General features: G+C 39.3%; 2 protein-coding genes across 6 annotated transcripts in view; one reads left to right on the top strand and one right to left on the bottom strand.

The window, feature by feature from the left end:
• The window catches only part of FAM210A (family with sequence similarity 210 member A), a 36,531-nt gene extending 27,007 nt beyond the window's left edge, over positions 1-9,524 (bottom strand). The window contains exons 1-3 of one of the 5 annotated variants that reach the window (XM_047696983.1): positions 9,344-9,524; positions 7,002-7,158; positions 3,098-3,102 (exon numbers count right to left, since the gene is read on the bottom strand). The gene's annotated coding sequence lies outside the window, so the exon portion shown is untranslated. Of the gene's footprint in view, positions 1-3,097; positions 3,103-7,001; positions 7,159-8,747; positions 8,927-9,271 lie in introns of those variants that run through there. The other 4 variants (XM_047696984.1, XM_047696981.1, XM_047696982.1 and 1 more) reach the window with 4 other exon arrangements.
• A 68-nt stretch (positions 9,525-9,592) lies between these two features.
• The window catches only part of RNMT (RNA guanine-7 methyltransferase), a 33,018-nt gene continuing 27,166 nt past the window's right edge, over positions 9,593-15,444 (top strand). The window contains 3 exon segments of the mRNA XM_047696980.1: positions 9,593-9,676; positions 12,231-12,692; positions 14,054-14,189. Of these exon segments, the coding sequence (XP_047552936.1) occupies positions 12,273-12,692; positions 14,054-14,189 (556 nt within the window). The 5' untranslated portion in view covers positions 9,593-9,676; positions 12,231-12,272.

Below are 15,444 nucleotides of genomic sequence, written 5' to 3' on the forward strand. Positions count from 1 at the left end.
AGAAGAAAACATAGAATAAAGTTTAAGTGACTTTGGGTTTGGCAATGACTTGCTAGATATACCACCAAAAGCAAGATCCATTAAAAAAAAAAAAAAAGGTAAGTTGGACTTAATTAAAATTAAAAACTTCTCTAATGAAAGACACTGTTAAGAGAATAAAAAGACATGCCACAAATGGGGAGAAAATATTTGCAAAGCATGTATCAAAGACTTCATCTAAAATTCAAAAAGAATTCTTTAAACTCAACAATTACAAAATGGGCTAAAGATATGAACCGACATCTCACTAAAGAAGATACACAGATAGCAAATAAACATCTGAAATGATGCTCAATCACCTCACACCTGTGAAAATAGCTATTATTTTTAAAAAAAGAAAGAAAGAAAAAGAAACAAGTGTTGGTGAGAATGTGGAGGAAAGTGCTGTGCATTGTTGGTGGGGATGTAAACTGGTGTAGCCACAACGGGAAACAGTTATGTCCTCAAAAAACAGAACTACCGTATAATCCAGCAATTCTACTTCTGGGTATCTATCGGGGCGGGGGGACACTAACTCAAAAAGATATATGCACCTCCATATTCACTGCAGCATTATTTACAATAGCCAAGACACAGAAATAACCACCAATGGACTGTGGATTTAAAAAAAAAAAAAATGGTACACAAACACAATGGATTATTCAGCCATAAAAAGAGTAAAACTTTGCCATCTGCAACAGCATGGATGGACCTTAATGGCATTATGCTAAATGAAATGTCAGAGATAGAAAGATAAATACTACATGATCTCACTTATATGTGGAATCTTAAAAAAGAAATCTGAACTCACAGGTAGAGAGAACAGATTGATGGTTGCCAGAGGCTGGGGAGAAAGACATATGTGGTGATGGATGTTGAATCATTATGTTGTATGCTTGAAACTAATAATATTATATGTCAATTGTATCTCAATTAAAAAAAAAAAGATGCTCAACATCGTTTGTCACTAGGGAGTTGCAAATTAAAACAACAATGAGATACCACTCCACACCTGTTAGAATAACTAGTATCCAAAACCCTAACAAACACAAAATGCTGGTGGGGATGTGGAACAGGAACTCTCATTCATTCTTAGAGGGAATGCGAAATGGTAACAGGCAACATGAAAGACAGTTTGGCAGTTCCAAAGAAAGCTAAACACAGGCTTAACGTATGCTCTAGCAATAATGCTCCTAGGTACTTACCCAAGTAAGTTGAAAAGTCTACACAAAAACCTGCATATAAACATTTATAGAGGCTTTATCCGTAATTGCCCCAAACTGGAAACAATCAAGAAATCTTTGAACAGGTGAACGGATAAGCACACTGAGGAACCACTATACAAAGGAAAACTAGTGATAAAAAGAAATGATCTCTGCAACCATGAAAAAACATGGAGGGAAACATGTTGCTAAGTGAAAGAAGTCAGTCTGAAAGGGCTATATACTGCACGATTCCAGCTATATGACATTCTGGAAATGACAAAACTATAGAGAGAGTAAGAAGAGCAGTGGTTTCTAGAGGCTGCAAGGTCCAGGAAGGAAGAGATGACTAAGTGGAGCGTGGAGCATTTTTAGGGCAGCAAAGCATTCTATATGATCCTATAGGTGGGTAAATGTCATTATGCATTATATCATACATTATACATCTGTCAAAACCCACAGAACTAACTGTGTAACACAAAAAGAGAACCCTAAAGTAAACTATGTACACTAGTTAATAATGTATCAATACCAGTACTTCAACTCTAACAAAGGAAAAACACTACTACCAGATGTTCAGAGCAGGGGAAACTGGAGGTAGAGGTGCATAATGTGGGAATTCTCTGTACTATTTCTGTTCCATGTTTCTATAAACCTCAACTTCTCTAAAAAATAAAATCCATTAACTTTTTTTTTTTAAAGTACACTCTGGCCTTGCCAAATACAACTGATATTTAGTATAGTTTTAACGTAAATCACAGGTAAAAGGAAGGGATAAATTGTAGAACTCATTAGGTTGGACCATAATAAAAGGGATTAAGTGAAGAAAAGAATTGCCTCTAGTTATAAAAACTCCCTTAGTTACCATCAAATGGGGGAAATTCAAATTTTCCTCTTCCAACAGATTAATATTCTAATTTATGCATTTCAATCTGCCTTAATCACACCCTAACTGATGTTTAGAAAAAGTAAATGCATGCAAGTTTGTAGTCTTTCTGGGCTGTTATTTTCCTACTTCTTAACAAACTCGATACCTTCAATTTAATTTCTATTCTATAACCCACCTTTTTCAACCTCCTTCAACTTATTCTGCTTTTGAGCTTTCTAATACAAGAATTGAGCAACATATACGAGCTGGGGCAATGATGGAGCCATTGTTAAATTCTTAATCTTCAGGAAAGGTTAAGTTATGCCCCCTAGTGAATTCCCAAGGAATCTCATTAATAATTCACTGATTTCCAGAGCAGTCTTAAATGTCAAATGTATCATCTGTAGAGAAAAATCAATGATTTTTCCAAAATTACTACATAAATATATTCATTTACACAAAATGCTTATGTCTTTTTGTGTTTCCAGAGGATCTAAATTTCCTAAGGCAAGCCATAGTGTTCTCTAATGGTAACATTGGTCCAGAATCAACACAGTCCCACCTCCAACCCCTTCTTTTCTGGGTCTGGCAGGTATTATTACATTGTAGTAGGAAAAATGCAGGCTTTGCAGTCAGAAAGATCTGAGTTCCAGCCCTTTCCGGCATTATTTTATGTAGATTTCTCTTCATCCTTAAAGTGGGGTTAATTAAACTTTTATACTATAGTATTTATGATGATGAAATGAGAAAAATATGTTAAGTATCTACCATTTAGTATGCTATAACAATAATTGGTTCTAGTTTTTCTTCTTTACCTTCTCATCTGCTGACCTGGCCAAACCAAGTTCATATTCTTCCTTCATCTAAATTTTTCATTGTTCCACTTGGGTGACCCAAGCAAAATCCCAGCTTCTTTAGCAATGCATTCCACCTTGAAGTCATCTAATACTTCTCCACAACTGAAATCCTGAAACTACTCTCTGCAGCCTCTTCTACTTACAGCCTTCACCGTTACTCTCTGGACTCCAGTTCCACGGCCGCACTCCACCCTACCTTCCTTTTTCTTTCAAACCTAACAGCTCCTCCTGGTTTCATTCAGAAGTCTTTAACCAGCCTCAATTCTCCATGCATTACTTGGATTACTACTTTGTCCATCTGTAAATACGGGCCCACAAAATCTAATCCTGAGCTAGTGCAACTGTTTTTCCCACAACTTCATCCAGTAGCTGAGCACTAACAAAAATCACACAATTGAGTAAATTAGTACCCAGCACACACTGAGGTACTACCTCATCTTATTTCAGAAAGGCTGTGAATGTTATGTGACAACCCACAGTGGTTCTAGATCCAATCAGCTTCCTTTCCCTAACCTTCCAATGACCATTCCACACCTTTCCCAACCACTTTAAAACCTCTTATACTTTATTTTCAGCCCATGATAAAATAAAAAAGATACATAAAATCGCATCTCTATTTAAAACTCTCCAATTTCTCTTAGAGTAAAAGCTTAAGTCCGTAATTATAATCATCTACAATACCTCAAATATCTCCTCCCTTTTCTTCTCTGAATGCATCATCTACTCTTTCTTTTTCTCACTCTGCTCCAGCAACACTGGCTCACCTTTGCAGCTCTTCCAACGTGTTAAAAAGGCCACCGTAAGAATACTGCACTAGCTGTTCCCTCTGCTTGGAAGAGTCTTTCACCAGATGTCTGCATGGCTAATTCTTTCACTTCCTATGAGTCTTCTTTCAAATGGCATCCATTCCATGAGGTACCCCTTGACTACACTATTTAAAATCACAATACTACTTCCAATCCTTCCTTCCCAACATCCTAATCTTCCTAATGTTGCTCTATTTGTGTTTTTTTTTCCACAGCAGTTCTCTTCTAACATCCTATATAATTTACTTACTTATTGTGTTTACTACTTAGTGGTCCCACAAGACAGATGAACCTACATCCCCCTCTTTCCTTTAAAACTGAGCCAAAGTTATTAGGGGTGAATTTTCTCAACTTCAGCCTTCCCACTTCTAAAGTTACCTGTACCACACCTATTTCAGAATCCCTAAACTCCTTCCTCAGAAAAGAAGCTCAATCCTCCACCTGTGTTCTAGATCTAACCTCTTCCTGTCTTTTCCAAGACTCTGCTCAACTACATTTTCCTTGTATTTCACTATTGCCATTCTCCTTTCCGTACTTCAACAGCCCTCTCCTCTGGCTTCTTACCTTCAGCATGTAAGACATGCCATTAAGAAAATAGGTCTCTCTGTAATACCTGCCCAATTTCCTATTATCCTCACTGTATTTAAGGATTCGTAGTTCAGTGGCAGCAGTTTCTGCTGTAATTTCTGACCCAGAAGAGCAATCACAAAGATCTTCATGGATGCTAGGGCTCCCCTCATAAATTGACTTCTCACTGTCATGGTAAAAGGTATCTCCTCTACACTCTCCCACAGTGGGTGAGCTGGTCTTACATGACAAATCCACTCCACCAGTCCAATCTCCCTAGGCCTCTGGATCCCTTCCTCTATAGTATACAAAGGCAGGTCTGGTACTTTACTTTAACTTCAGGAAGCATGGGTCACCTTTTGCCAAGCTTCAGCCAACTAACCAAACTGTCAGAAGCCTTTCCAGATCCCTCAAGCTGTAATAGTGAATCCAGAATCTTTGCTTAGTGGTTCCTATATCAATAAATTTGACCTGGTCCAACTTTATTTTCCTTCCACCATTATTCCACCTTTAATATCCAACCCCACAAAATTTCCCCAGATTTCTACAGATTAAAAAAAAAAAAATCATGTGGTTTTTAGAGTGCAGCACTCCTCTTCATGGGACACATTTTGTAGCTTTCCTTTGAGGGCCTGCTAGGACTTGAGTCTAGCAGCAAAGAAGTGTAGTAGGGGTAGTTCTTAGGGAGAATGGGCTATGTCTTGAAAGGCAAGTAACTTCGGAGAGGCCATTACAGGTACTTCACACAAAGCAGGATTAAATTCTCAAAGAGGAGTGGAAGGGCTGCTTTTGCTGGCAAAGACAAGGGATTAAAACTTAGGGGTTCACGGGGCGCCTGGGTGGCTCAGTGGATTAGGTCACTGCCTTTGGCTCAGGTCATGATCTAAGGGTCCTGGGATCGAGCCCCGCATCGGGCTCTCTGCTTGTCGGGGAGCCTGCTTCCCCCCCTCTCTCTGCCTGACTCTCTGCCTACTTGTGATCGCTCTCTGTCAAATAAATAAAATCTTAAAAAAAAAAAACAACTTAGGGGTTCAGTACCCCATTCCGAATTTGAGGACTGCATTCCTTCTCAATCAATGTCCTCTAACAGCAGATACTCTGTTAGATGGGGAATTCATTTTGCACTGGTAATTCAACCATTTTGCAGGATGGGGTTCTGGGTTTGGTTTTCAGCAATCTCAGCTCCGCATGTACAGAAGATGAGTTTCTTTAGGCCAGACCTAAAAACTTTCCGGTTATTTTCGCAGAGCTTAAGCTGGGAATCAGAAGACCTGAGCTCATCCTTTTCTTTCCCCTTTCTCCAGCATAGTTAGCAGCTAGCAGTTAGCAACCAGTCAGTCTCATTATACTTGGTAATTTGACAAAAATGTTTTAAGTCATCAAATATGTGATCATCCCATCAAGAACCATATCTTTTATAAATACTTGCATACAGATGATAATGTTCTGCCTTTTGCATATCTCTACTGCCACATCATATCATGGGCTTTCGGTGCCCTTTTCACCACTGGAAATAGTCATTATTTAGTGCCTTTAAATCCAATAGGGAACCAATTCCAAGAATACTAGAGACAATTCAGAAAACTCATCTTTAAGAATCTGTCCTCTAGAATTACTCTTCAGCACCAAACTCTGAATCAGACAAGTTTCTCCAGAGATATAAAACCAACAGGAAATAATATATACATAAATCACTATCTATCCGTTTTTAGGTTTATCTATATTTAGGTAAATGGATATTTATTTCTATGTATTAGGAATCTATTATTAGATTACTTATCTAAATAGACACAGGTTTTAAGGAATTGGCTCACAAAACCATGTGGGCCAGCAACTCTGAAATGTATAGGGCAGACTTGTAGGTTAAAAACTGGCAGAAATCAATGCGATAGGCTTGAGGAAGTATTTTTTCTTCTTGAGACACTTCAGTTTAAAAGTCAGGCCTTCCGGCACCTGGGTGGCTCAGTGGGTTAAAGCCTCTGCCTTCGCTCACGTCGTGGTCCCAGGGTCCTGGGATCGAGCCCCGCATCAGGCTCCCTGCTCAGCGGGGAGCTTGCTTCCTCCTCTCTCTCTGCCTGCCTCCCTGCCTACTAGTGCTCTCTGTCTGTCAAATAAATGAATAAAATCTTTAAAAAAAAAAAAAAGTCAGACCTTCAATTGATTGGATGAGACCCACCCACATTATTGAGGGTAATTTCCTTCACTTAAAGCAGATGTTAACCACATCTTGTAATACCATCACACCTAGATTAGTGTTTGATTAAATAGCTACAGTAGTATAGCCTAGTCAAGTTGACATATAAAACTAAGCATCACACATAATAAAGTTAGATTTCTCAACTAAACCTCACTTTCAACCATACCAAAAACTTTTTGAACAAGAATATCTTATGTGCTCCAAAAAGGCAGTAAAATTCCAGTAGGACGACTTTGGTGAGTGGACTGGAAGAACGTCCTTCTTCCAAGACTGGAGAAACAAACCTTCCACAAACCACCTTTCTTCTACCTCCAACAAAACCATTAGGCTTAGGAAGCTCTAAGATAGTATCTACTTTTATGTTTCAAAAATGTGATCTTCAACTGCACAACAGAAATCACACTTGAAAATTACACTTTGAGTGCTAGCACTTTGGAAACTAATGACTTAAAAAGAGGAATGGTACCTACTGAATCTGTTGCTTACCTTTAGAAAACTTGCAAGTTACTACTCCATTTTCTCACACTGACAAAAGTATAAGCCAAACCAGGAGAATCAAAAGCATGCTGGGTGAATAATGAGCCAAATCAAAACAGTGCATAAAGAAATCTTATAAATGGACTGAAATAAATCCTGTTATTTCCTTAAAAAAAAAAAAAAAAAAAGAATTTTTACAACTTTCTTGGCAATTCATTCATTCAGTAAGCACCCAGGTATGCCAGGCACTATTCAAGGCACTCATTGAACAAAATGATGATCCTTGCCTTGTTGGAACTCATACTATAGCAAGATAACATCTTTATCGAGTTATTTTCTCTCTGAACATAATACCAAGCATTAGGAAGTATCAATTAATTTTCTGAAAATGTATTAGGTGGGAGCCAACTTCCAGTTCTGAGGCTGGTCTTCCAGCAGGCACTATTTCTTTATTAGCATAGATTCTGTTCTCTGGAGCCAGCCTGCCTGGGTCCAAATCCTAGTTCACTACTTCCCAGCTGCTTGACTTTGGCCAAGTTACTTAACCCTCATCTAAAAAACTATCATCATCATCATCATCATCATAGCAGCTACCCCACTGGATTACATAAGAATTAAATGAGTTCAAATATGTAAAGCACAGTCTGGCACACAGAAGGTACCAAAATATTAGCTATTATTTTAATTCGATATTCAGAAAACTAGATATTACTCAAGTAATAATGGGGGCAAATAACATCAACAGTAATCTAAAACAAATTTTATCTGGCCCATTCACTCCTTCCATTACTACTACATTCAAGAGTTTTTCTATCTCAACTCACACTGCATGACTTTCAGTTAAGTTTGATAAAAATCCTAAGATGTGATCTCTCTATATCCCATGCATGACATTAATTCATGATGGAGTTTATATAAACACACAGTTAAGAGGCTTTAAATCTAATCAAAATTTTCTTAAGAAGTCAAAAATTAGATTCATTTTTTTTCCCAAAATTACAACAGCAATTATCTCAATACTTCAGCATCAGAACCACCAAATACGTGCTATGTCATTGCTTAGTTCTATGGATGGATATGTATACGGTACAATCTCTAGGACCTATACCTTTGCAGTGGTCCATATATATGAACTGAAATTAATTCTCAACACAGCTCATTGCATATAATAAAAAGTACAGGCACAGTCATCTGAAATTGATGGCTCATCCTCATTGTTAAAAATAGGCCTCATTCTTGGTCCAAAGTTTATAAAGGGTCAACAACCTCAGAAAGGTTAATGCCCACAATTTGGAAATGACTAGATGGTAAACCACAGGCTGCAAATGTTGCCATTCCTAACGCGAAGTCTCATTAATATAACTATCTCCTGACAAGTAGGTAGGCCAGTAAAACACGTTTGCAAAACTGCTTTAAATGGGATCAGTTCTGGTAAAGAATTCAAGGTGAACTGTAATCTAATCATGCCCCGTTTTTAAAACTGTCAATCTAATCACGCTGTTTTTACGCCATTAAAGTGGAGAGGTGCTGAGGCACAACAACGTTAAAATGTACACGCATCAATGACCTTAGTTTACAGATAACAGTTTTGACCCTACTTATCTCGGGATGAAAGACCTGAACTATGGAGCTTCCGAGTTTCAGTACAGTAAGTGCCTTGGACTCTCTAGTGGAAATCTCAGGGGATGGACAAAGTGCATTTTCTCCCCCAACCATCCCGTACGAGAAAGTCCAGCCAACACAGAATAACAATACCGTAGGGTTTCTCAAGAACAGGAATGGGCTGCCCCTCTCTCCAAAATCTGACAGATACGAATGGCCTTGAAGGGAGGTATGGCAGAGATTTCCCAAGTATAGCAGTAAAGAAAGACCCGCCAGTCCTTAAGTAGTAAGATATTGCTCATTTTTAAAACAACTGCAAGGGCGGGGGCTCCCAGGTCCCCCCTCAGCCATCTGACGTAGGTAATAGCAGAGAGTGAAGGGTTACAAAGCAGAAAGCTGAAAAACAGTCCCCCAAACAGGATTTGCCGAACCACAGGCCTGCCAGAGAAGGGCGGGGGTGACCTCTTTCGGCCGCCAGGGGTGGTGGGCGGGCCAGTGTGGAGAACCCCCGCCCCGCGGACGGAATTACCAGCGTAGCCTAAGGAGCGTGGGGCGCGGGGCACGTGTCAGGTTCGCGCCCTAGTTCTTCTCCCCAACGTGCACCGGGGTTGAAGGTGCCCTCTGGACCCCCCCCCCCCACCCTGCGCAGTTCCTTAGAGATCTTGGGCCCTGGCTACCTCTTAGGAGATTGAGGCCACCGCCGTTTCTCGCCGCACAGGCCGAAAGACAGCTCTTCTAATGGCACTCACCAGAGTGACCTGATAAACGTGGGTCAGGGTGCCGGAACTCCAGGGGCTCAGGCGAACGCTCGCTCCCCGCCCCTACCGCCGGCACCCTCCCGGGCCCTCCAGCCGCGCCCACTAACAACGTGCTTGCTACTGTCCGTGCGGCTCCGCGCGTCCCTCAGCAGGCCCCCGCGCGCGGCACGACGGGACTCGTAGTTCCGGCGCGAAGGTCGAGAGACCCTCCACTCGCCGCCGAGAGCGGCGTCAGGTGACCGTCCACTCCCCGGAAGTGGCGTAACAACACACGCGTGGCGCCGACCGCCGCTTCCGCAAACAGAATTGTAGATGGCTGTGTGGGTAAGTGTGGTGTCTGGAACTCTGGCCATTCTTCTTTGTGTTTAGTCCCTCCGTCGCACTCGCGATGGAAGGGGCACTCCCAACTCCTGACATGGGCTCGCTTCGCGGTAGTCCTGTTCCTTCAGTACGGTTCGCTGGAGGTTTATTGTGCACCCAACCCGAAGCTAAGTGGACAGTACTTGTGGGAGTCGGCGGGCTCTGTCGCTCATTCAGACGGAGCGAGTCTTGCACCCGAGAGCGGGTGCAGCCCTAAGAGCTGTCTCAGGCCGCACCTCGGCGGTGCTGAGAAGGCAGGCTGGGGGAGAGATTGTTGGATCCGAAGTAGCGTCTGTGTTTCTTGAGCTGCGGATCGGAAATGTGAGCTGGAGAGTTAGTAAGAGCTAGGCCGCGCCAGTGACGGAAGAGGGTGATTTTGGCTGAATATTTCCCTTCTCGCCTCTGTTGCGTCCTCTTAGGTCTCCCGAGTGGACCCCCGTCTAGCTGACGGGTCAGAGTGTAAGGGTCATCCTGCTTGAGGTTAAGCCTCGGGGTCCTGAGGGCTCGGGCGTTCTCTGAGAAACTGAAGTGATGGAGACGTGGCCTGCCTCAGAGGTGTGACTGTAAAACCAGGTCGAAATGCCTATTTGGGTATTTAATGCATTTCCATCTCGTTGTCAGTTTAATCATTACCCTGAGCTGCTTCCTTGAGGATTCTGAGGGGCAGCTCAATTTAGTTTAGAGTTTATTCATTATTGCACTTTGATTCCGTTTTTAACCTTCTTACCCATTTCTGCGGGCCTTTAAAATTCTGTGTGGTTTATTCTGACCTAGACATTTGATAATTTGGTGGCCAGTATTACTACATAATCATTTTAAAAGGTTATACTGAAAATTACGTTTCTGGGTGTGTGTGTGTGTGTGTTTCCCTCTGATGCAGTTCTTCCTAGTTTGGCACGTCTTGGTATTTTGTTACCTACACCTTGGGTAGTGAAAACTAATATCCCTTGAAACCCTTCCTGGTTTATAAGGACTTGTTTTTACCCATTCTCTTAAGCAGCTTCATTTCTTGTTCTATTTCTTCACTCAAAAGACTTTTCGCCCACCTTTTTTTAACTTTCAGGTTTTGAATTTGTTGAATCTCACCAGTTTTGGGACTTTTACTCTCCCTTCTCCGTTTGGTTGGAATAATACAGCCTAATGTTTTATTTCATTTTATTTTTTTAAAAAGATTTATTTATTTATTTGACAGACAGAGATCTCAGGTAGGTGGAGAGGCAGGCAGAGAGAGAGAGGAGGAAGCAGGCTCCCCGCTGTGCAGAGAGCCTGGTGCTGGACTAGATCCCAGGATCCTGGGACCGTGACCTGAGCCGAAGGCAGAGGCTTTAACCCACTGAGCCCCCCAGGCGCCCCACAGCCTAACATTTTAAAAGTGGCATATAGATTGTAAGATTCTTGAAGACTAACCACATAGTGCCTTATTGAGATCCTCTGTAGTTGAAGTATAGTAGAATTGTCAAATGACCTAATAAGTTCCTGTTCCATAGTTTACTTATTTCTCTCTCCCTTCCATTTTACTCATAAGCCTATGAACATTTGAAGGAGACTGAATGGTCATTAAGTTGCAGACTGGGTTTTGAAACTTCTTGTCCAAAGCTATTTCTGCTGTCTTCACTTTCTAATTCTGGCACCCATTATGAAATAAGGATTTCAGAAGTTAACTGTAGGTTCCCAGACTTTTCCTGTTCTTGGTGCCCTTAGTCTCTGAATTTTTATTTTTTCAGTATCAGTAGGTCAAAAGAAATACCCACCAGTTCTGCTTAGTAAGTACTTAAATCCAAAGAATTTAGTATTTATGTCTTAATAAGTACTTAAAAAATAATACACACGTTGAAAGGAAAAAATAATGTTTGTGTTTAATTTTTCATTAACCATCAGTGCTTACTAACAGGATGTGTACACCTATTGGGTACTGCACAGTTTCTCAAGCTTTGAAATAAGATTTGACATTGCCAACTTCATTTCCTGTTTCACATTGATTTCCTGTGGTGCCACCAAAATCTCAGCTACACAGGTTCTGATAGCATTGAAAGGAATGTAGTGCGGTCTGTTCAGTTGACGCTGCTCTATTTGAAGCTGTATTCGTGGTATCTTCCATATGTCAGATACCAGGGTTTCCCTTAAAATTTTAAAGTGTCCTGCTGTGCCTGTACAAGTTTGTTATAGTGTCCAGCTCACAATTTGGGAACCAAGGCTATAAATTGAGGATCAGAATAGAAATGGAACTAGTGCTTGTGTAATAACCACCCCCCCAACTTATCAGTCAGTTTCAATGCCAGTAATGACTTTTATGGGTAAGATTGTGTGTATGTTTAGGCATTACAATTAGTACTTCCCTATATATTCAGAGATTCATCTGTAACATATATCAGTTAATGTTTTCAGTATTCTCACTATAATGAGATTTTTAAAAAACTCCTAGTTGGTTACTGAAATGAAATGGCTGGCTTCTGGTTAAAATTGATTTAAAGTTTCGGTACTTGTGTTTACAAGTAATATCAAATTTTTGCCATTCCAGTGTTAGTTCATGAAGTTTTACTATCTATTTAAGTAAGCAAAAATGGAAAATTCTGCAAAAGCAGAGGAGTGTGGAAAGATCTCTCTTGAAGAGGCAAAAGCATCAGTAGATTTGGAAACAGAATCTTCATTCAGTATTAATGAAAACACAACCACTCCTGGGACTGGCCTTTCTGAAAAGGCTCCTATCTGTGGACAAGTAGACACACCAAAAAAGAGAAAAATGGAATTTGAAGATGATCTTATAAAGGAAAGTTCTAGTTGTGGGGAAGATACTCCAACCAAGAAAAGGAAACTTGATGCTGAAATTGTCCCAGAGGAAAAAGGTTCTGGTGATGATGAAGGCATTTCAAGGAAAAGAAGAATGGAAACGGATGATTTTCCAAAAGATGAACCTTCTACTGGAGATGGCACACAGAAAAAGAGAAAAATAGAACTTGAGGATGTTCCTGAAAAGCAAAAAGTATGTTGAATGTATTTTTTTATTCATAATGGGATGTGTCATTGAAATGTGGAACTGTTGTGAATATTTTTTATTTAATCTTAAACCTTAAGAATGTTCTATTAGTAATAGATAATGTCTTAAGATAGAGTAGGCTTTTAACTCCTGTAATTTAGTTGCTTTTATTTAGGTGAAACTTAATGCTAATTGAGATAATTTTTGTTATTTAAGAACTCTAATTTCACTAGAAACTTGAAAGCTAGTTTTTATAATTTGCTTTTTCTCAGTGTTTTAAAAAAGACAAGTGTTAAGTTCCAAATGATATACTTTTTTTCCTTTTTTATTATGTGTTCATCACTTTCCTGTGTCAGAAATAGAAGAGATTATGACTTAAAAGATAAATTTCAACATTACACCCACCTTTTAATGTGATTCCTTTAACTATATTGTTTCCAGCTTCTCATTGGGGTAGTTACATAAGCCTGATATTTTGGATGGGTAGTGTAGAACAAGGGACAGCAAGTTATTTTCATCTGGGAATATTATATTATGCAGGAATCTGAGGCAGAAGATGAGTTTGGATGGAAGGAGTACTTTAGTGAATGAGTAAAAGTTCTGGCATCAGTCCTGGAGAGTAAAGTGTTAGGCCAGGCTTTTGCCATTGGTACCGTGTGAATCCTCGTAACAGAGAGGAGCTTGTATTATACACACAGTTTTCAAACTTTACCAGCAGCAAGACCCTTTTTTCCAAGTAAAAATATTAAACCTGATACATAAGACAGGTAAAAGATGAAGCAATTTGGTTGAACAGGGAAGTGTGGGAATTTGAAGCCCTTTATATACTGTGGCATTCTTACAGAATGCTTGGTGTCTTAGGTAGGTAGCACAAATGGAAACTGTTGGAATAGATTAAAAGAAAAAACAAAAAACATTGACCCTGAACATAGCTTAATGAGTTCTAATTCCTTTGTGTGTGTTATCTCATTTAATGCTTGCATCAATTTTACATAATAATATAAAAAAATATAACTTGTTCCTATTTTATTCTCTTGTAGGAACCCAATCCTCTGATTCACATTTATTGAATTGAATAAATCAGAACTCTGGAAGAGTACTGATTTTATTTAGACATTGAGACCAAAATTATACAGATGAAAGATCAAGATGAAAATCTTAAACCAAGAGATGTTTTTAAAAATAGGGAACAGGGGAGAACAAATCTTAGGTGTGATTATAATTAGTGGGATTTTTGTCATCCATCCCATTCCTTGTTCAAGTTTACCAATTTCATTTGTATTTTATCCTTATATAGGTCAGATGCTCTTTTAGCTCATTTTTGCCATGTTCTGATTCTAAATTTTGTTCCATTCTCTTATTTTCAGAAGGTAGAAGAGGGACACAGTTCAGCCGTGGCTGCCCACTATAATGAACTACAGGAAGTTGGTTTGGAGAAGCGTAGCCAAAGCCGTATTTTTTACCTAAGAAACTTTAATAATTGGATGAAAAGCGTCCTCATTGGTATGATTGATTGATTTTTGATTTATAGCTTGGAGTTTTTTATTTCTGCTTATGTTTCTTTTTTTCCCTGAATGATTACTCATATGCTAAATCGTTAAGTCTTTCCTTCCTGTTCATTAATACCAAGTCTTGACTTCATAAAACTGGAGCAAAAATTAAAACTAGACCTTCAAGATAATTCTTTTCATATTTACTTTTGGACTACATAAGATATATGAGTTTAATTGATATTAAGTTCATAAGTTAATTAGGCTTTCAAAAGGCAGTGTGCTCCTTTTATACTTAAGATTATCTAGTGCTATTAAGTAATTATTCTATTTTACTCTTAATAGTTTTAGAACAGTGACATAATGTTGGATTAAGTATTCAGCTTCTATTAGGTCAAGAAAATGGTCAGGGTCATGATTTTTCATCTCTAGACCTTTAATGAGTCAAATGGTTATGTGGAGATTTTTCATTGTACTTGTTTTTCTTGTGAAGTGTCTAGGGAAAAATAAAGTTTACTTTGAGACTTGATGAAGACATTCAACTTTTTGGAGCCTGCATTTTATTTATGGAGACTCATCTTTAGAATTAAAATGGAAATCTTTGGTAAAAATCTGATTCAGAATATATTTATTGCTTTGTATATCTAGCATATTAAGTAGTCAGATTCCTTATGTGAGTTTAGAGATTTTTTTTTTAGATTTATTTATTTGTCAGAGAGAGAGAAAGAGCACAAGCTGGGGGAGTGGCAGGCAGAGGGAGAAGCAGGCTCCCCACTGAGCATGGAGCCCCATGTAGGGCCTGAGCTGAAGGCAAATGCTGAACAATTGAGTCACCCAGGCATCCCAAATTTAGAGAATTTTTAAAAGCCAGTGGGCTTTGAAGTTTTTTAAGTAAGGTTTTTGGGTTGTTTGGTTTTTTTAAAAGCCAGCCTCAGATAAAGTGAAAATGCTTTCATGATTACACTAGAAAGAATAAGGTGCTAATTATGGGTACTTCCTACTAGTTTTGATGATAATTTACTAATTCTTATTTTACTTATTTATTTTAAAGATTTTAAAAATAATCTTTACACCCAACATGGGGCTTGAACTTAAAACCCCAAAATGAAGAGTCACATGATCTACAGACTAAGCCAGCCAGGTGCCCCAATAATTTACCTTTTTTTTTTTTTTTTTAGACTTACTTATTTTAGAGTGAGAGTGAGAGAAAGAGAGAGCACGAACAGGAGGGGTAGAGGAAGAGGGGGAGAGAGAATCTCAAGCAGACT

The sequence above is a fragment of the Lutra lutra genome, chromosome 12 (genome assembly GCF_902655055.1).
Source record: "Lutra lutra chromosome 12, mLutLut1.2, whole genome shotgun sequence".
Taxonomy (NCBI): Eukaryota; Metazoa; Chordata; class Mammalia; order Carnivora; family Mustelidae; genus Lutra; species Lutra lutra.